Source organism: Onychostoma macrolepis, chromosome 16 (genome assembly GCF_012432095.1).
Source record: "Onychostoma macrolepis isolate SWU-2019 chromosome 16, ASM1243209v1, whole genome shotgun sequence".
Lineage (NCBI taxonomy): Eukaryota > Metazoa > Chordata > Actinopteri > Cypriniformes > Cyprinidae > Onychostoma > Onychostoma macrolepis.
The window spans coordinates 7,827,498-7,850,406 of NC_081170.1; the positions used below are offsets into that span (position 1 = coordinate 7,827,498).

General features: G+C 36.1%; 1 protein-coding gene across 15 annotated transcripts in view; it reads left to right on the forward strand.

Moving 5' to 3' along the window:
• Positions 1-6,302: 6,302 nt before the first annotated feature.
• The window catches only part of cspg5a (chondroitin sulfate proteoglycan 5a), a 48,278-nt gene continuing 31,671 nt past the window's right edge, over positions 6,303-22,909 (forward strand). For 2 of the 15 annotated variants that reach the window (XM_058748128.1, XM_058748138.1), the window contains exons 1-4: positions 8,048-8,289; positions 8,423-8,499; positions 8,692-8,889; positions 11,440-11,563. In XM_058748128.1, coding sequence (XP_058604111.1) covers positions 8,764-8,889; positions 11,440-11,563 — 250 coding nt within the window. In that variant the 5' untranslated portion in view covers positions 8,048-8,289; positions 8,423-8,499; positions 8,692-8,763. Of the gene's footprint in view, positions 6,319-8,044; positions 8,290-8,422; positions 8,500-8,691; positions 8,890-11,439; positions 11,564-13,776; positions 13,939-14,016; positions 14,104-20,112; positions 20,608-22,909 lie in introns of those variants that run through there. The other 13 variants (XM_058748135.1, XM_058748141.1, XM_058748127.1 and 10 more) reach the window with 12 other exon arrangements.

Genomic DNA, 22,909 nt, shown 5'->3' on the forward strand with positions numbered 1-22,909 from the left:
ATGTTGTTTTTCTTCCCCCTAAATACAGTGTGTGCAGAATTATTTGTCAAGTTGATATTCTGGTCATATATTTTTTCCAAGAACATTTGACCAATTCCAAACTACATCAATCTTAATAACTACTATTGATTTTGTATTTAATCATTTCTAAGTGATATATAATTGTCCATGAAGGCTGAAAGTCAAAAACTCCTTATTTCAGAATTATTAGGCAGGTTTTCTTTTACAGATAAAATAAGACAAAAAAGAGATTCAAGCATAAAAGTAAAAAAATATATATTAAATGCCCATGAGAAGGATGCAAAACTAATGCAGTAATAGAATTAGCAAAGTTAAGGCATGGCCATTGGGCAAAGAAATGCTCAATGGGTCAGCACGGTCAGAAAAAACAGGTGGAGAAGAAAAGATGCATGTTAACTGCAAAATAATTAAGAATTAAGGTGAAGAATTAGGTGAGAAACCATCAGGAACCATTTAGTCTCCAGCGCCATCATTTTCCAGAACTGCAACCTTCCTGGAGTCTCCACAAGTGCAAGGTGTCAGGTTCTCAGAGACTTTGCTTGGGTAAAAATTCTTTAAAATGACCCTCACTTAATAACAATAACATGCTGAACTGTTGTGAAATACATGAAGACTACAGTATTTTTGTTGTTGTTTTTTTATAGGCTTTATGGACAAGTTGACAGTGACTCTAGAAGGACCAGCATCACATCCTCTTGTACCACTGTTTGAAGAATTTATCTTCCAGAATCTGGCAGTAAGTTTTGGGAAATGATTAAATACAAAATCAATAGTAGTTATTAAGATTGATGTGGTTTGGAATTGGTAGAATGTTCTTGGAAAAAAATATTACCAGAATATCAACTTGCCTAATAATTCTGCACACACTGTATAGGCACTTTAAAATAATTATCCACTAGACTAGAGGCTGTGCATTTGTAGTTTTCCCCCACAGGAAAGGGAAGTTTCTTAACTGAGGGAAAAACTGTAATGCACAACACTGAATGTATTGTAGCTTTTGTAAAACGGTGGAAATAAGAAAAGACAGCTTTAATAGTTGCATGAAAAAATTCTATTAAGTAATAGTTCATTAATTAGCCTGTTTGACACTTAGCAAATTAGCACAATGCAGAAAGCGATGTGACATGCTTCTATCTGAAATATACAGCAGCTTCTGTTTGGACTGTAGGATAATATGATTATGGTTATTTCTGATGTTTTAATACATTATGCTTAGTCTGAAAAAAGTCATTTTAAAACTAAATGATCAATGGAGACATTTGGGCTGAGAACAGCAATATTGATTATTTGAATTTGTGATAGAGTTTTGAACAACTACTTCTACATGCATGAAGAATAGTTTGCCATCTATTAGTTAACCCATTTTAAATGACTTATTTATTTTTATTTTTTTTCTCTCTCAAGGGAGGCTGCTCATTCTCCGAAATTATCATTCTCATAATGTAGCTTCAAAATAAGATGATGATTTAAGCTGTTTTCTCATATAGATTAGATTTTGTCACTTTGATGTTTGAGCACCCCACTGCCTCCATGTGAAACATTTACAGCTGTTATTTATGTTTGGTGTAATGATATACCAGATGAAGCCATAAAATAATTCTTGAGGTATACCTAAACGCCCAGTGATTTTGGGAGATATTAAACACCTCCTTCACTCAAATACAGACTGTGGTCTTGCTGCCCTTATGCTTTTGTATAGATGAGCACAAGGCCCTGTTTGTTGTGACAAGGTTTGGCTCCAGCACTTTAAAAGTCTTTTTCATTCTGCTGTGGGTGTCTGCATGAGAATAAAGGGCGGGAAATGGTGTTTTCAAAGACTGTTAAAGTTTATTAAATGTGTTAGTTCAGATTAGTGGTAGGCTGATTAATAATTCTGCCTGCTGGCGTGATGACAGAAATGGTCATTCTGCTTGGTGTCAGAGAAATACAAGCAGCCTTGACAATGCATGTTGTTTTTTTACGTTACATACACGCTCTCACACAAACACGCGCGCACATATATTCATGTGTGTGTGTATAGATATAGACAGGGATGGGCAGTATTTCTGATAAATACTATTTAAATACCTTTGAAAAAAATCTAATGTATTTTGTATTTAAATACATTTAAGCTTATGCTTTTTTGCCAGTCAACCTCTTTATTATGCATTTGATTTCCTGTGTCAACTAGTTCAGACATGCCACTTTCATGTGAGCTGCAGCTGTACAAGTCCATCCACTGGACATAACTGCCTTATAAGTGGCCTTAACTACTATGTACTTACATTTAAATTAATGATTTGATACAATGAACTTGTACATACATGTTTTTACGTTGTACTTGTATTTTAAAAAATTACATTTATTATTACATTGTTGACCCATCCCTTAGGCTGTTGATAAACGGGGCAACTTTTAAACAATGTTGCCGGGCAACTTTGGGCAATGTTGCCATCAACAGGCAATCAAGTGAGACACAGGGCCCACAACCAATCTAAAGTTATCCAGATAGAAATTTGGGTCACACTTTATATTAGGTGGCCTTAACTACTATGTACTTATTGTGGTCATATTGTATTGCAAAACACATCTGCTGCTATTGAGGTGGGATATGGGTAAGGTTAGGAACAGATTTGGTGGTATGGGTAGGTTTATATGACCACAATAAGTAAATTGTACTTTTTTTTTTGAAGTACATAGCAGTTAAGGCAACCTAATATAAAGTGGGACCAGATATAGTTCTAAAAACTTTTTAAAATCTAAACAAATAGCAGAGTCCACACCACAACTATAACAATAATGGCACAAAAAAACATGATATTGTCCAAATCACTTTCAGAGCCATTTTATACTACTGATGAATGATAAAAACATTGACAGCCAATCAAAATCAAGCCTGTGTTATAGAGCTCAAGCATTTACAGTGACAGATCACAAAACTGCAGCAGCACATGCTTAGGATTCGCTAATAAAGTTGACTTTATAATTATCATTCTTAGTGTGAACGAGCCTTAATAGTGATTCTTTGCTGGATGGCCAGTTTTCAAATGTATTTTATGTATTTTCAAAATACAAAATACTGTATTTGTATTTAAATACATTTTTGCAGGCAGTATTTTGTATTTTTATTTTAAATACATTTTCATGCCCATCTCTGGATATAGATAGATAGATAGATAGATAGATAGATAATTACTATTTTCTATTTTAAAGTGTAATTTATTCATTTGATGCAAAGCTGATTTTTCAGCATCATTACTATAGTTTTCAGTGTCGCCTGATCCTTCAGAAATCATTGTAATATTTGAATTCTCAAGAAAATATTTTATTATAAATGATGAAAACAGTTGTGCTGCTTAATTTTGTGGAAACCATGATATTTTCTTTCAGAATTCATTTATCAATAGAAAGTTCAAAAGAACAGTTCTTTTCTCTTTTTTTTTTCTTTCTTTTTTTTGGTAAAACCTTTAAGCTTCTTTAATGTTGCTTTTGATCAATAAGGTGTCCTTAGAAAATAGAAGTATTAATTTCTTAAAAAAAAAAAATCCAAAATATTGCCCATTTTATGTATTTCAGTGTAAACCTTAATATTAGTGAAGTTGAAAAGTGAAATTGCGTTTCAATACGAAAAGAAAAATCCAATAGGAATTCATGAAGAAAAAATCCTTATTGTTGTCCACCAGGAGTAGATTGGATTGTGTAAACTGGTTGTTACATACTGGAATTTAAAAGGGTGAATTCTACAGGAAACGCTAATCATTTCAGATGAGTTTTTGTTGAAATTACAATTATTTCTTTTTAGTAACTGTACAAAATTGGACCAGCAGTTTTCATTCATGCAGTGCATCTGGTCAAAAGTCATGTTGGTTTAAATTGCACAGTATTATACGTATACAGGGGTTGGACAAAGTAATTTGAAAACCATTATTATAGGGGTTAATATAATTTGTGTGGACTACAGTGAAAATACAAATGTGATTATTTTCTTTGCCTGTATTCTGTAGGTTGTAGTAAGTTGTGTTTAGCAGCTGTTGTTTACTGCTGACTTCCAAAAAGGACAAATAATGGGAGCCTATTAGCAGGAGTAGTTGTAATGTTAACAGCCCAGTTATTGCGTATTTTAAGAACAACAATCTCTATATTGATAACTCTAAGAATAGTGGGCAAGAACCGAAAGGGACTGTCAGGAAAGATTGTCTCCAAAAAACACTGAACTAATGCAGCAAATTGCTAAAACTTTGATCACCAATCCTAAAATGCAAAAAAGACAGTTTCATGATCATTAAAGCTGCTCCAGGATGAACTTTCATATCAAACTTGAATATTAACAAACCACTGTGGACCGTTTTGAAGAGAAGACTATGAAGCAGATTCCCTCCTCCAACATTTCTGAACATTTTTGTCCGGCAGACAAACCAGACAGGAGAGTAGATTAACGTTGGTGGATTTGAACTTGGCACGTATTGAAGTCTTTCTGCAGTGGAAACAAGATGCCTCCTTATGTTCATTCATGTTTTTCAAGCTATAACTAGTAAAGAGGAAGGAAGAGATGATTGGTTGACATGCCGCTTGAACTGAGGTGCTACAGGAATCTGTCACGGCCCATTAAAGAGCCACAAAACGGTATTAAGTTGAACTTAAAAAAAAATAAATTAAAAATCGTCATTCATCTTCAAAACACAAATTAAGATATTTTTGATGAATTCCGAGATCTCTCAGACCCTCCATAGACGGCAAGGATTCTACCTCGATCAAGGTCCAGAAATGTAGCAAGGACATCGTTAAAATAATCCATGTGACATCAGTGGTTCAACCGTAATTTTTACAAAGCCTACATTGTCTGTTCACACTTTGATCTGAACATAGACAATATTTCTGCGTGGTGCTGCCGACACAGAACAGCATACGTTGTTTACGTTCAGTGGATACTCTCCAAAATGGTGCCAGGGTGACGTTGAGGAGACGAATTGTTGAATAAAGGTATTTTTGTTTTCTTTGCGCACAAAAATTATTCTCGTAGCTTCGAAAAACCACTGATGTCCACTGATTTCTGGACCTTGATCGTGGTTGTATCCTTCCTGTCTATGGAGGGTCAGAGAGCTTTTGTGTTCCGAAGATGATCGAAGGTCTTACGTGTTTGGAACGACATGAGGGTGAGAAATTAATGACAGAATTTTCATTTTTGGGTGAACTGTCCCTTTAATAAAGAAATATTGCCTATTTTCCAGCTGATAACATTATTTTGTCCAGCTTCTGTATATCGACCCCTCTGCTGTCTGGATATTATAACCCATATTGGTTATCCACTCGTTCAGATGTTTCATAATTAACATTTATTTCCTTGAGCTTCAGAAGCTGTCATCGCCAATGAGATGATGAGGTCACTCCGCGGTCACTCAGGCGAACTTGTCACATCATTTCTCACTCATCATCTCCCTCTTTTCAACCAATTTTTTTTCTACTATGACTCCATTTTTCCGCCCTGGTTCTTTTCGTCTCTTTCTTTCTCCATCTCTGTCTCTCACCTCCTTCTTGCTTGTGTGTTCTTCCGTCAGTCTTCATCCTTCACCTCCGTAACCATGGTGGCAGATCCAGAGATGTGTGAATAAAAAAGAGGGTGCTCTGCTCGGTGCCACAGGCTGTGCGGCTGCATGGGAGGAGCGAGGACAGCTGGGCAAAGCCCATATTTGGCTATTTGAATATATTCGTTATATGGAAGGTTATAGGGTTGATTCCCTGTTGTATACCTTGAATGCACTTGGTAAATGCCAAGTGCATCTCCAGATTTGAATCAAACCTACCTGGTTTACAGTTACAGCTAGTACAGAAGGCTAAATGTTCAGTTTGTTCTTGAACGTCTTCTGTATTTGAAATTGATTGCTTTGCGTTACTCCCCGTGGAACTGCAAAAGCCCCGATTGTAAAACTTTGAATTAAAACAACAAACATTGACAGCCTGTGTGTGATGTGCAGATGGCTCGAGCTCTCGGGCTGGCAGAAACAGTTGGCGCCTGTGCGTTCTCGATCAAATATAAAGGATACTTCCCTTGTATTCCAAGCACCGTCGTTTCAGTTCGATACATGCTTGACGGAGGCATTTAAGCATTTCATGTTTGTGCAGCCGCACTATCTCTGAGGACGTTTCCATGGTAACAGGTCTCATGGTTCTGCATGAAGAGTAGTCGGCGAGGAGGGGCTGTTTTGTGCTTTAAAGATTGAATGTTAAAGCAAGGGCTCCGGTGAATTTAACGGAGGAGACTGCATTACTGTCTGAGATGGTGGCCTCCCTCTCCCGTCGCACAGAGCCACGACTGTGTTTGTAAGGCAAAATTAATTACCCCCCTAATCGGCATTCGTCGTGTTGGGTTCTATGTGTTTGACTTAAAATATGCAGTTTGATGGTCATCGAGTTCATTCGAGTCTGTATTCGAGCTCCATTCTGACAAACTTGAGCGGGTTTATTCGCTGAATCAGAGAATCAAGCAGAGATCTTTAGACTTTCAGTTTGAAAGGAGCAAAACTGGGATCATGCCACCAGCCTGTCAACAAGCTCTCAATTAGGCCCTCTCTGTGTTTGCGCCATGGGCATTTGGCATCCCACTTGTGCAAAGGTAATGTCTTGCCACAAAGATAGACTGTGGATTTGGAATCCTGATAATGGTTTTCACTTACCATTTATCATATAAATGTTTTAGTAAAGTAAATGGCATAAGGTGTACATAAAATTTGAATTTTTAACATTTTTGATTTGAGGAAACGTATGCATTAAAACAGAACAGAGTAGTATGCTTTTGTAGCTGAAAGTATTATCAAATAAGCCTAAATATTGAATAAAATAACAGATTTATGAACATTCTAATTCTTCGAACATCATTGCAGCGTTCTGGAATCACTTATGTACTGTGCATATGACCAAGTAGTGAGATTTGTTTACTTTTATTTTAAAGGGGGCAATTGCATTGTCTTATGGTTAGATCTTACAGTTAGCAGCCTTTGTAACCTTTACACCAACCACCATTATATCTAGTAGAGAACTCTGGGAACCAATAATTGCTTGCATGAATGTGTACTACTTAATTATGTGTTTGTTTTGCTGTCTCTTATTTGTCTTACTAAACATAAGATCAGCTTTTAGCCTTTCTGCTGCTACCACTAGCTCTGGAGCACCTATGGTGTTTCTGAGTGCAACTCAAGTTGACAGTCATTGGAAAAAATGTTGGATTTGAGGTCAAATTTGTTAAACAAATTTGGTAATGTTGGGTGAATGACAAGACATAACTGGCCATGCAATTTTAACATGGTGGCCACATGATGTAGTCTATTTTTATTTATTTTTTCCCGGACACATCCATGTGTTAAAATCATGAATTCAATGTCACCACCAGTAAGCTTCTGACAACTCTTTTAATATTTATTTCAAATGTACCATTTGGACATTTTGAATTAGAATATATCGCAAGAGAGTGAGTATGAACACAGCAAGGCTTTGAAAGTAGACTAGTGAGTAGGTGAGTGTTCCTTTTTGTGTTTAAATGTCCTGGACAACGTCTGTGATCCCATTTAGCCACTTGTTTTTTAAAGACAAGTAAACACTTGCATTATAAAGGGATGTCAGATCTATTTTATTTTGCAGAACAAAACGTGAAAATATCTTAAACTTCTGTGAACTACAGACCTTATTTCAGGCATTTAACCAAAAACCCATACAAAAATCATTGACTTTTGAACTAGAAGTTCAAAAATGCTGTCCCATATCAGGGTTTTAGGACTCTATTACCACCTTTTTTACAATAGATAAGTCTCATAGAATTCTGTCCTTTTTCCTTCCAAAGTGATTCCATCTCAGTTGATTGAATCACACGGCCAAATAGAGTAATTATAACCATAGATCCTCAGTATTACAGTGTTTCTCTTGTAGTTTTGCTAAAAAATTTTTTAAAAATCCATTGGTTTAAAACGCCAGGCATTGATAAGCTTTTGATGGTCTGTTTTTGTTTATGACTCAGTGTAATTTAGTTTCCCAACTGCCTGAGTCATGCTCTGCGAACACGTCAAGCTCCTCCCAGAAAAAACTCAATTCTTTCATTTCTGATGGGTGAGAGCAGGAATATGACACCCTCTGAGCTAAAGAAGATTCTGGGACTTTGCAAGGTTTTCCTGGAGAGGTTGTGTGCTGGACCCATGAGAAGCACAGGTGTGTCCTATAGCCTGCCTGAAGAGAGGAAATGAGATCCAATGCCACGCTTCCCAGTGGGAGATTGAGCCCATGCCACAGTGTTTATGTGTAAAGGTGAGTGTGATGGTCTTTTTTTTTTTTTAGTGAAGCCTGTTAATTCACTGTTTCTTATGGCCTTGTTCTCTTCAATTACCCTGCTGCTATCAGTTGCATGCTGGTGTAAATCTGTTTTTGGTTATTTCTCAAGACTCTTGCATGTAGGAATGGCAGGAAAACAAAGTGATGGACTGACTTTAATTACTCCACACATCTGGAGCACTAAAGGTCAGACTTATTCCTTAATAAAATGCACTGTATTCCCATCCAGATACACGTTGTTTTCTGATGGCGTCTCCAAGAGTCATCTGCATAAATTTCGTAGGAACTTGGTGCTGGGAACCAGCTGTTGGCATGTCTGGAGGCCAATAAACCAGTGCTCTTTCAATATTTATTACAATTACTCTGTGTTTCTTTTAGACGGGTTTCTTGTGGATGTGACAGGTTGTTGACTGGTGAGCTCAGTGCGGGTGTTGGAAGAACTCATTAAAAATGGAAGCTGTGAAAGTAGGCCAGCGGTTTACTGATGTGGAGGCAAGGGGTAAAGAGAAAGGAAAGATGTTCAAGTTCTCCATCCTACCCCATGTCACTCCCTTGGTCCGTTCTCTGCATGAAGAGGTTGGTGTCTGCATTTTCCCAATTATAACTAATCTAGTGAAAGTTCTCATGTAGGTCCTTGCCTTGTACTTGCAGTGTTGAGAGAAAGAAATATAAAGAAATACACTTGATCGTGTGCTTTGAGACAACAGGAATAATTAAGTCGCTGCATTATTTATTACTGTTGTAAGTTATTCAAATACTGAAGCCAGTTTCTTAAGCTGAGGAATTAAGTTTAATTCTGGGTCTGCCAAAGGTCAGATTTTATTGTATGAATTCCATCCAGATAAGGCTGCCTTTTAGCTTATAACCATTTCTGTGTTCTTAAATGAATTTTCTGGGTTCAATACAGCATCTATGAAATGCTGTCAGTTACCACTAAAAACTAAAATATGCACTTTACATCTAGAAACTTCTTGTTAACACTGTTATAGAGCAGTACAATATGGTGTTAGCAATGCCAACATCATGGGTTTGATTCACAGGGAATGCATGATGAAACTGATAAAAATAGATGCAAAACAAGCCTCTTTGCCGAATACATCAATGTTAAATGTAAATGTAAGGGTCAGTTAATAGAGAACTTGATTTTGAAAGGTTGAATGCATTTTAACTTGAATACGGAGTTTTTAGAATGCAGCGTCACATGTGAGATGCAAATGCAACAGTAAACAATAGGGCTAGGTAAACCAAATAACCAAATTAAACCATTTACAGCACAAAATAAACATGAATGAACATCCGAAGGTAGGCTATGTTAAAAGAAACATTTTACCGAACTGCAGAAAGACATCACTATAACAGCTTATAAACAATACGTCACGTAACATCACATTTACTCAGGAAAAAAAAAAAACGTGACCATAAACTCGTTAGTCAGCTAGGAAAATTAACTGGAATGATCTAGAGGGGAGCATTTTGCTAAATATATGCACCATATAACATTCATTATAATTTTTTTACCGTTCTTCAATATTTATGTTTGAATAAAGTCTTCAAGTTTTTATGAAAGCCAGTTTATATTTCAAAAAGGGAATCAGAGTTGAAATATAATTGTGTAATTTAGTATTTTAACTTTATTATAAAAAATCCAATAGATTTTAATCTATTATTTTTAGATCTATTAAATAGTAATTTAAGTGTTTGTATACAAATCATTTAATTTTAACCTTCAATATTATAGTCACGTAGTTCCACAGTATTAACTGATAGATTTTTTTTTTCTTTGAGAAAATATGCCATATACTGTACCTGATGTATATCCAAAATAATCGATATTGAATCAAATCTAATCGAATTGTAAGCTTGTGAATCAAAATCTAATCGAATTGTAAGCTTGTGAATCAAAATCTAATCGAATTGCGAAATTTGTGTCAGCCCTAGTAAACAACAATTTAATGAGTATTTACCTAGAAAAACACTGGAAAACCAGCTGACCTGAGAACATGTGAGTTGAGTTCTATGCAAGAAACATTTTCTACCAGATTCTGCATGATTAAGACACAGCAGGAAGACAGTAGATTACAAGAAAAGTACACTTAATGCCTTGTCCCTGATGGAGGGGTCTCATGGATTTGTCCCAGTAAAAAGAAATGTGAATAAGCAAGAATTTAAGGCTTGTGCACTTTTCATCTGACTAATGACATTTTATAATATATCTAAATAGCTCATTATTACAACAATGTGAACACTGGGGAAACATGCTTAAAGCTCCGAGCTGCCATTTTGATTTATATTTACTTCCTAATGGAGTATGGAAGTGCAGTTAGTGAGGTTTTGTTACTGATTTATTTCTTTTCTAATTGGAAAGAAATCTAGATGCTATTTTCAGAGCAGACCAAAGCATTAATGAACACATGTGAAGTGAACTTATTTGACCATCCTCATTTTCTGACTGCTATTATATCCTGCATATCACAAGGCTGAATGCCCTTTAGCCAAATAAAAACAGTGACAAACATGCCATTGTGCTTTGATTGTCTCATTACCGTCGTTCCTTTTGTTTCCAATTATCTGAGCCCTTCATTAGAAGCTTTAGTGCGTTACATAACAATGGACTTCATTGTACTCTCACTCATTTTGTGACTTGGTTACAGTTAATATAGGCGTCTATTAAGCTGCGTGGGCCACTGCTGGCAACCACACTGCACCATGCATAACGAAAAGATCTGTTTAATTTGTTTCGTGGTATTTGCATATGGAGAGTCAACTGTGTATTTTTTGGTTTAATGTACATATTCCGTTGGCGTTTTGCAGCAATTTACCACGTTTTGCTCTCCCCGTATTCCTCAACATTTTGCCAGCTGGTAACAGACGCAGCGCTGCTTAATACTAGCACTGTTGAAATTAGGCTGCAATATTCCTTCAGTCCAATATTGAGATTCCACTTTGCAATGTTCTGCCAAGTGTCTATCCAGTAAATGGTCTGTGTACCATGTGCCGCGATTAGCTTGCAGTGTGTACCGTGTTCTATTCCTACTCAAGTGTCTTTATTTGTTCCAACGTCTGCGGCAGGAGCATCATAACCGTCTCTTTCTCTCGCTGTCTCTCTTATATTTGATATTCATTCAGGTTGTCACCTTTCCTGCCAGCATCTTTGGTTTGATGCCACAGCTCAAGCACACTCGGCCTGCCTGTATCAGCCCGTTCCCATTGCCGCCTAGTCTGACATCTGGTTCTGACAGGTCTCTGATAGGTTGTTATGATTCATGTGAACCATATGTTGTCATTGCTGGTCTGTCATCTTTTGTTCTCTTTAAACAATTCCCAGGAGGAGTTGTTTTTTTTAACAGAAGTGTTAAAATGTCCAATTTGAGTAATTTATATTTAATTTATTCATTTTGCTGACGCTTTTTTGTAAACGCTTTGTTCACATTGAGCCCAGCTTTGATTTGGTTTGCAGATATGAAAGTCTACATGTCATTTTGCAGTTGATGAATTTGAATACATTTGTTCTGTGTAGTCGGTATCTGATATATCTTCATTGGTTGCCATAGTAATGTCTAAAGTGTCAGCATGACGCCAAGAGGCTTTCTTCCACAACAGTCAAGAGTAGCTGTCAGAATGGACGAGAGGATGGAAATATGGAAAATGCTACCTCTTTTCATGTCTATGACATTGCACCATGATGCTGAACTACTTCACATAAGTCTCAGTTGCATTATAATATTTTAAAAGTTTGTGCATATACTGCATTTAAAATCATTCACTTTTTAACTAATGAATACACAGCGAATTTCTTATAGATCAGATATAAAGAGTTGATCAATTACGTTGATCAAAATCTGATTTTTGAAAACAAAACAAAAAATTAAAAACAAAATGCTTCAGCAATGCGTGAAAAATATTTAAAATATTTTTATATAATATTTTTTTATATTATATATAATTTATATATTTAAAATATTTATGTATGAATATATACATATACACAAAAGCTTGGCGTTAAAATGATTTCTTTTAAAGAAATAAGTATATATGTTATTATACGAGGGCACAATAAATGAATCAAAGTGACCATCAAATAAATAAATCAAATAAATACTGTCCTTTTAAACTTTCTATTAATCAAAGAATGCTGAAAATATGTATCAGTTTTTTCACACACACAAAAAAAATATAAAGCTGTATATTTTTGTTTTCAACATTAATAATAATAAGAAATGTTTCTTGAAGTTATTTCTAAAATGATTTCTGAATGGCTGCTGAATACTCAACTAATATCACTGGAATAAGTTACATTTTAAAATATAGGAAACAATTATTTTAATTGTAATAGACTTTCACAAATTTAATCCAATAAATGCAGCCTTGATGAACATAAGAGACTTCTTTTTTTAAATTACAAAAATCCGAACTTCTGACCTTGCTTTTGCTAACGCTATGCATGACCATTTGAACTACAGGAACATCCTATGCTAATACTGTTGCCTTTTTTCTTCTCAGTGTATCAGTACATAAATGTAACAAAGCGATATCATTGGTCATCATGCTAATCCACACTGCTGTGATTCATGCTCAACAATAGATACATGGAACCAGCGATCATGTTCCTGTAATCTGTTAATATGGCATTAATATGTCACCACTCGCACAATTCAACATGAGTGTGCAAGTGAAAAAAACCACAGCATGTCCGCTGTATAGCAATGGAGTAGAGTCGAGAGAGAGAGCATTGAGCGAGCACAGACGGGGGATGGGCCGCCGCTAATGCTGGAGAGGGGGGCTGCACAAACAGTTTAGTTCTGCTCTGGTTGGCAGCACATAAGCCTGTATGATCCAAGCTCCAGCCTGTCCAGAGCCAGGAATAGCAGCAGTGTGCTAATGGCACTAGAATAAAGGCAAATGAAAGAGCTGAAGTAGGTGTAGGAGAAAAAGTAGGAGGGGCTTAACTCTGGCCACATGGGCAGAGGAACTGGATTATAATATATTTGCATATATACTGCATCTTGGTAGTGTGTGAGTTTATATGCAAATGCAAATCAGAGAGAAAAACATCAGGAAAGAGTTTTCACTTAGCAATGATAACAAGACTCCTGAACAAAGATTAATGTTGCTTTGGAAGGTGAAAATGTTTAGCAAAACCTAGAAACAAAATAGAAGTGGTTTGTATTCATAATTCATGCATATGTCAGTTTTACTGAAGGTAATAATTACTTGTTTCTGAAACAAGAGAGAGAGAGAGACAACTGCATTTGAATACGGGAGTGAATCCCCTAAATTACAGTTTGTTGTGTGGAACAGAACTAGCTCTCTAAACTGAGATGACTGACACCATTGTAACAATGGCAACATTTTACGTTGCGCGTTTGGAATTGTTTATTTTTAACCAAAGTAATAATACAGCGACCGTAGACTTGTCTTGTTCAGCGATGTTTAACTAAACCACCGTATTTTATGTTTGTACAGGGTTGCCAAGTCTGTGTAACAAAACCAGTCCAACTGACCCATTGCAGGAAGTTTGATTGACAGGCGATCTGACCAATCGTAAGCAGAATCTGCCATTTTGGTCCGACAAACAAACCAGACAGGAGAGTAGATTAACGTTGGTGGACTTGAACATGAAAAATGGTGTGTATTAATGTCTTTCCATGGTTGAAACAAGATAACTTCTGATGTTCATTCATGTTTATTTCATGCCATATCTAGTAAAGAGGAAGAGATGATCAGTTCACGTGCCGCTTTAACTGAGGAGCTACAGCGATCTATCACGGCCCATTAAAGAGCCACAAAACGGTATTTATTGTTTGAATTTCTAAAATTACAATTTTAAAGCTTAGACTTTTTCAAGCCAAAAGTAACCTGCTCTGTGTGTCCTCTTTGCTCCGCAATGTATTTTTCACTGTGTGAGAACATGATGTTGTGGTGTGAGAGTGGCATGGCTTGTCGGACATAGCAACAGTAATGAAGGGGGGACATGCTGTGGTTTTTTTTCACTTGCACACTCATGTTGAATTGTGCGAGTGGTGACGCATTAATGCCATATTAACAGATTACAGGAACATGATCGCTGGTTCCATGTATCTATTGTTGAGCATGAATCACAGCAGTGTGGATTAGCATGACGATCAATGATATCGCTTTGTTACATTTATGTACTGATACACTGAGAAGAAAAAAGGCAACAGTATTAGCATAGGATGTTCCTGTAGTTCAAATGGTCATGCATAGCGTTAGCAAAAGCAAGGTCAGAAGTTCGGATTTTTGTAATTTAAAAAAAGAAGTCTCTTATGTTCATCAAGGCTGCATTTATTGGATTAAATTTGTGAAAGTCTATTACAATTAAAATAATTGTTTTCTATATTTTAAAATGTAACTTATTCCTGTGATATTAGTCTTTGCAAAGGGTCAATTGGTACTCAACTGGTTTCCGGCATAAAATAGGTATCAGAATTTCTCCAAAGCATGTTCTGGGGGTCCAAAACCTCCTTCCAGTTATTCCACCTCGGTTAAAATCACATTTCAAGGGGACAGGGCATTTCGTTTTAACCCACGGACTATTACCCACTATTTATAATACTAAAAACACAACCTGCGGCAGCAGCATAAAAGTAGCCCAATTATGCGGGTAAACGGAGGACTTGGCAACACTGTTTGCAGAGTGCACTCCCGAAGGCCAGGCTTGTTTTTTTGAGCTCGGCTCATATAGTGATCCAGTTTATAGAGTTAATAACGTGGTCAGGTGCAAGACACAGTATTTGGTATGTGCCTTATTTCCAAGGTAACACGTTTGGATTTAATTTTATTATAGGTTTATTCTTGTTTGCTTTTTTTTTTTTTTTATAGAAACATCTGGCAACATTAATGCGTCAAGACATACCTTGTTCCCTCTGATTTCTTGCATCACAACTCAAATATACATTTAAATGTCATTAACAACTAGTTGTCCAGTTCCGTCCTGTACACACTGCATAGAATTTCTGTAAACACCACGTGACAGAAATTTCACCTGCGATAGTTGAGTCCATGAAGTGTCTTAACATACAAACGTCAGTTTTTCAGTTATTTAAGTGCATCATCCAGGTATTTAAAGTGCACTTTTTCTTTTTGGAATTTTCAGTGTGAACACACTACTCACACTATTATAATACAAAATGTGGTTATGCGTATATGGGTGCTTCCCAGGCCATTGCTAAGTGGTAACCTGAGTGTTATTAATTTGCTAAGGTTTTGTGATTGGCAATCCCTACACAGATTTGAAGTGATTGATTGATTGATTGATTGATTGATTGGCATTGTTCCTTTTTAGGAAGCTTGAAAAGATGATTTTCAGGAAAGAATTAATAATGTTTTCTAGCAGTGTTCTTTCTTTAAAACATTAGGTTTTTTTTTATTTAAAGTATTTTGTATCCCTCAGTTCTGGGCACATTATTGTACTTGGGGCAACGGTTTCTGTTATTTTTATGATTAAATATGTCCCATGTTGTCTTGTTCCTTTAGAATTAAACCAAAACAACACTCTCATGCGAAAGAGGTAAGAGGATTATGATAGATCTTTAACCTAAATATTTTTGTTGTCTGCCCATGTTATTGTGTTTTTATTATTATTTTTGTATAGGTTTATACACATAGCACCACATTATTTCAAAGTATACCTTTGGTACCACAATAACAGAGCAGGGCTTCATAACTCAGGGTTAAATGTAGCCTTAACCTGGGGTTAAAAATGCATTATGGGTTAAGCAAAAAAAAAAACACAAACAAACAAAAGAAAACACTTGGTTACTATTTTTTTTGAGGACATCTGCTTGTTTGTGTAGTGGTTAGAGCTTTCAACAAGTCCAAGGACAAAGTGAACCACCTGATATATGTGTGTCTTGTTGTGTGTTTTCCCAGTGGGGTGTTTTAGCTTTGAAAGAAGAAAAGGAATTGAAGGCGTAGTGCCAACGGTGCTCTTCAAGGAGCCTTGTTCTTCACTGTTTTTACACATTGCCCAATCAATAATGGATCATCAATTACAAATAGGCCGTTTGTAACATTCAGGATGCCATCATAAATTAAACATTTACACCTATACATTAAAATTGAACACAGTACAGGTTTAACAGGAACATCTCACGTGTGTTCGGCTTCATCAGTGCACTGCCCTTAACCTTTCACACGGATGTATAATCACTATTATTCATTTGTAATAGGCAGTCCCACTGTGACTCTATCTTTAAACCTAATGTTATTAATAATAGTAATTTCTCAGGAGTCCAGTAAAAGAAACCTCTCCAGCATTCATACATAACCTGATAAACTGCATATGTTCAGCTGGAAAACAGATGCTCCTTTGTTTTTTTTGGAAAGCAACTAATACTTTTAAGAATGTATTAAACTGATCAAAAGAGAATGGAAAGACATTTCTAATGTTACAGATGATTTCTATTTTAAATAAATGCTTTTCTTTCTTATCAATAAAGCCTGAAAAAATATATACATATTTCCACACAAATATACATTTAATAGTAACTAATATTAAAATATTATTTTTTAAGGATCATGGGTTGCCATCACAGCAATAAATTACATTTTAAAATATATTGAAATAGAAAACAATATTATAATATTCACAGTATTACTGGTTTTACTGTATTATTTAATCAAATAAATGCGGCCTTGACGAGTACAAGAGACTTTTTTCAAAAACAATTAAACTTTTTTAATTTTTAATTGTTTTTGAAAAAAAGTCTCTTGTACTAGCAAATTTATTATAAAAATACTATATATATATATATGTGTGTATATGTACATGTACATATGTGTGTGTATATGTGTGTGTGTATGTATATGTGTGTGTGTATATATATATATTTATTTTAGTGCTGTCAATCGATTAAAAAAATTAATCGCGTTAATCACAGTCATGGACTGTGATTTAATCGCAAATTTAAAATACTAGGATTTACCTGTAAATGTGTTGAAAAAGAAATGCATGACAATCTAGTTTAAGGAAACCGAACCTTTCACACTTCTGCCAGGTATGAGACACAATCCTTATTATCATTTTATCATTATTCTTTTGTTTTTATTCAGCCATTGTCAGCTGGGGATACATTACAAGTATAATACACATTAGTAAAAGGATCTATTTAAATTTTTTTTTGTCTATATACACTTATTTTGCCGCGGTACCTTAAAGTAGGCCAAAAAACCACAACCCACGGCTCTGTAATTTTTCCCGCAACTGTATTTTCAAAATAGCCCACTTGTGCCGTTATCCTGGCAACACTGGTGCTGTAGCCTCATCACACAATGATAGATAACCTTCCGTGCTGCGATGACGGGAAGAAGTTGGGGTCAAACCTTATCAAGCGATTAATCTGCGTTAAATTAACGCGTTAATATTATTATTGTTTTGATTAATCACATGCGTTAACGTTGACACCCCTATATATATATATATATATATATATATATATATATATATATATATATATATATATATATATATATATATATATATATATATATATATATATATATATATATATATATATATATATATATATATATATATATATATATTTATTTATTTATTTTACTTCAGAAATGTAGTGCTATTTACAACAGAGAAAAAAGTACTCGTATAGTTTATTAAAGCTTGAAAGTGATATATCTATCAATATCTAGGCTACTATTTCTCCTTTTTTGTTCCACAGAAGTAAGCCATATGGGTCTGGAACGACATAAGTAAATGATGAAATGATGATGATGAATTTTCATTTTTGAGTCAACGGTCCCTTTAAGCATAAACCTTTTAGATCAAAAGGATTTTAAGATCTAAAGCATAAATTCAGTCAAGTGCATCCAAACCTTTGACTGGTGCTGCTGTCAAACTGCTTCTCTCCCAGCACCTATAAGTATACGCTTGTATATTTGTATTATCGTATGAGCGCTGGTTGGAGGCCGCAGTACACCAGCTCTTTGCTTCCACAGTCCCTTTGAAGCTGAGCCTGTTGGCACTAAGCCCAAATGTTGCACTCAGAGAGCAGTGTGGGAACCAGTAGGGGGGGGGGGGGGAGGCAGCGTAAGGACAGGGTTAATGAGTCTGTGGTGGGAAAATATCAAATCTTTGAGACTTTTTAATTGACTGTTATCAGTTAAGATTAAGAATAATTTATTGTATAACGCAGTGTTTTGTATATTTGAATTAATTTTTAATATATATTTGTGGTGTATTTTGTTGCAGTTTATATATTACTATTGCAAAAACTCACTACAATAATGCCCTATATAATTTTTTGTTCAGTGACTAAAGGAGATTCATATATCCTGTTTGAAATATTTTTGCAGTAATACAGTATATGACCCCTGTAGGTTCAGGAAGTGCAAAGAGAGAGAGAGAGAGAAAAAAAAGAAAAGAAAAGCCACCCGGTGAAACTTTGTTGATTTTAAAGAATTTCTTGAAAAAACTGATGTAACAAAATTGAATCTTCAGTTTGAAGGGTTTTCTTTTTTTCTTTTTTACCTCAGCTTCATCAAACTTGTGATAGCTGAATATGTTTGGATGAAACTTTCAGTGTAAAGTGATGGCGTTATGGTTCATTTGTTCCATTATGTTACTGAAGGACAGTTGGGCGATTTATCACTTCTTGATGAAACAATGAATTTTGTGGTGTTGTTCTTTTTTGCTGATAGCATTAGTTATTTTTCCAACCAGAAGAAAGAAATTTCAACCTTGGACAAACTGAGCGCTATTAACACACACACATAGACCTCAAACCCAAGGCACTGGTGAACCGCCTGTTGCTGGTCTCTTGTCTTTCTCAATGGTGCTGTGTGGAAGAATGCTGCCGACCCCCACCGACACCTCCAGCCCTCATGCATTCATCACCACAGCCGGAGGAGTGTATCTCATGCCTCCCGCCCCTCCTCTGCTTTATTGTCCCATTCTCCTCGCTTTAAACCATCAACCCGTAAACAATCTGGACCATATCACAGCCCTACATAACACATGCATCTCATCTGGCCTTTTATCTACTTTTAATTGATTTAAATTCATTATTCAAATCTGCATGTTCCTCCGTGTTCCTGCGCCTATCTATCTATCTATCTAATCTATCTATCTATCTATCTATCTATCTATCTATCTATCTATCGGTGGTTAAATGGCTTAGTATTTCATATCCAAACATTTGTATAAAACAAAAAAGAATTACTACTATTGTTGTTATTCTTATTTTTTTTTTTATTATAATGTGACATTAAAAAATATTGCAAAATATATAATTATATTTTCTTCTTTCATATTCAACATATATGTTAATACACAAGCAGCAAAATCCACATAATTTGTAAAAAAAAAAAAAAAAAAAAAAAAAGTATAAAAATATATAGTATATATTTTTATAAACCTTTTATATTTTCATAAAAAATATATTATATGATCTATTATTGTAGATTATTGAACATTTTATTATTGTACATTTACTAAATTACACAATAATTATTATTATTATATTATTATTATTATATGTAATTTACTAAATATATCATCAAATGTTTTTTTTTTTCAACCTATATGCTAATATTTGAATATAAAAGACTAAGCTTTGAATAAGCCATGAATATGAAAGACAAGCAACAAAATCCACATCGGTTCCAACTATCCAAGATAAAACCCGTCGGATGAGCAAAGCAAAATCGCGCTTGCACAATGGAGGGCTGTTTTTGTGTCTGTCAGTAGTTGAACATTATTGAAAGGAGTAAGAACTTGGGGAGGGGTTGGGGAGAAGAGGGGGTGGGGAGACAGTGGGAGCCGAAATCATTTTCCCTCTCATACTGTGAGAACGCGTAGAATCGCATCTCTCCAAGTGGACGCGCGTCGGTTTGGTTTCACAATCCGATTGATTCGGCCGTGTCCGCGCAGCGCCGTCCGTCCGTCCTCACGCTTCTCAGCAAGATCACCGACTTGCATTTTGTCTGTGGCAATGGGACCATAAAGGGACAAATTCCATCGCATTGAAAAAAATAGAAGTAAACAAATACGACCAGTGAAGACACCTCACAAAAGAAGTGGACATGGAGACGCGCAGAGGAGATACACTATAACAGATTGGACAAACCACATCCAGGATTTACTTCTCGACTTGAACACTTTTTGTTTCCAAAGGGTTATAGAATTTTTCTTCTGCTAGATTTCTTAGTTACACGCAAGCATGAACCGAAAGGAGACGAGGTCGTGTTTGAGATGCTGGAGCGTGCCGATGCTCTCTGTCCTTCTGCTTGTCTTCTTGACACCGCTGTTTGCACATGGTAAGGTGTTTTTTCACATGCATATCAAATCAGCTGATAGTTAAGACTCAGTAGCCTTCAAGCACGAGGTGGCATGACAGAACAGCATCACAAAATGAGAATGTCGGTCAGTAGTGCAGCCGTTGCTGTGCGTAAATCATGACTGCGCGCCGGCGGCGGCTGCTGCTGCTGCTGCTGCTGATGTGCCTGGATCAGCGCCGTGGAAATGTAGGTTAAATGTCGAACTGGGAAATTTGGGGCTTCGTCCAAAATGCACATCATTAATTAAAAGGAAGGGACACCACAGAAAACATCTGCAAGCAATTTGCAACTATTTTTGATATTAATGATCTTAAATAATGCGCAAATTCCTCATTCCCCCTGGCTGTTTTATGCCGTTGTAGTCGTAGTAGTAGTAGTAGTGTAGAGTTACTGCGCTGTGATTACTCTACACAGAGCAGCTGTTGTCACTATGGCAATGATGGAGGCGCACAAAGGCAGGATTAAAGCGCTAAATAATTTATGCTCGGACATTCTCACGCAGCAAATCACGCTGTTTATGCGTGTAGTTTGATTTTACGCACGGAACAAGAATGTCTGTATTGTTGTAACGGTCAGCCACTTGGGTTATTCGAAAGATTGTGCCGTTCTCCTCCTCCTGAGAATGCCAGAGAAGGACGGAGGACCAACCCAATGGGAGCGACGGTTTCCTTGACCAGTGGTGTGTTTAAAATTCCGATAGATCACTGAGCGTTAGAGATAATCTCATTGACGCGCGCTGTTTTCATGTAAAAAAAAGAACAAAAAAAGCATGAAATCATATACATCTAGTGTATAATTCTTCACTGGTGGTTAGAAGGTCCATTGTCCATCTGGCTGGATGCTCAGTTTCGCCCAGCAACAGGACAGGGAAAATATGGTGTCTTGGAATCTGCTAATAGGAATCTGAAAATTGATGACATTTAGGGTTTGTTATTACACATTTTACCTGATGATTCCCAAAGCTGCACTACATCAGCTGTACACCTTTGTTAAATCTGCTGTGATGGTGGCCAGTGTGGTCTTGGTCTCAGTCAGGTAAAAATGATGTCACTGGTGGCCATGCCCTTTGTTGGCTTCATGCATGCACCTGCCAATGTAAACGAGAAGGGAATTTTCAAATGTATAAAGCAATTTTTGTAAAATGGTAGTTTGAGTAGATGAAGTGTGCCACTGGCTGCCATAGACTGTCTTTTCCAATCCATTAGGTCATTACTGGCATGGTGTAACCTGCAGGAAAATTTGATTTGTCCCAGTAACTGATTTGATAATGTATTCGCTTACAATGCTCTGATCTGTATTTGCTGAATCGCCTTTTTATTGCTACACACTTGCCATTTTCTGTGCAGAAAAATTCAGCTGTTGGTAGGGAAAAAAAGGTGTTGCCCGCCACATCTTGCTGATCAAACCATACACTTGGGCTTTCGGTATATATTATATTATTATTTTATTATGCATAATGACTGCCCTGCTGTCAGATGTCATTTTAATCTAATTTTGCGATCATTTTAGATACATTGACCCATGCATAATTAATATCTATATATGTGCCACCTGTTACTGTGCATTGAACACCGGATTCTGATCTCAATTCCCTTGAGATCTAGAGGAGGATATCGAGATGCTTTATCCTCTAACACTGAAACTGTCGCTTGATTGAGGTAATGATGTTTGCATCAATCCTCACAAATGGAATCCACCATTCGGAATCTAGGCTATTATTCCCAAATCAGCAAGATGTGCAGTTTTAGTTAAAATTTCGATGCAGTCCTGAGTACCAGCAATTAAACCTCGCTGTTCTTTGTTCCAGGGATATGATGTCATTCACACAGCTGCTTAAATTGCAGGTTGCAGTTTAGTATTAAGTCTTGTTGTGACAAATAGTGCATTTTTGTCATGAAATATGGTTGTTGTGTGGATGCATTTGTGCATTATGAATTGAATGGGTTTGTAGGCACAGGGCTGTGTATTTTCAGCTTGATCTGTTGCAATGTAGTCGAAAACAACAGCTTGCAGGTTTTAGATGGTTTTAGGTGAGCTTAATCAGATTTGCATTCATTCACAATCATTTGCTGCCAAAGAAAGTCACTGCATTCTGTTTTCAGAACAAGGGGAGGAAAAATGGCATTATTGGTGATCAGATTCATTTGTTTTTTAAATATTTTGAAGGCAGGAGTTTACTGGGTCTTTATTGGCTTGTTGTCTTTTAATTAATGGATTTAAAGCAACCAGAAGAAAGGGAGTGAATTATAAAGATGTGCTGTGTTAATGTGGGCTGCTGCCA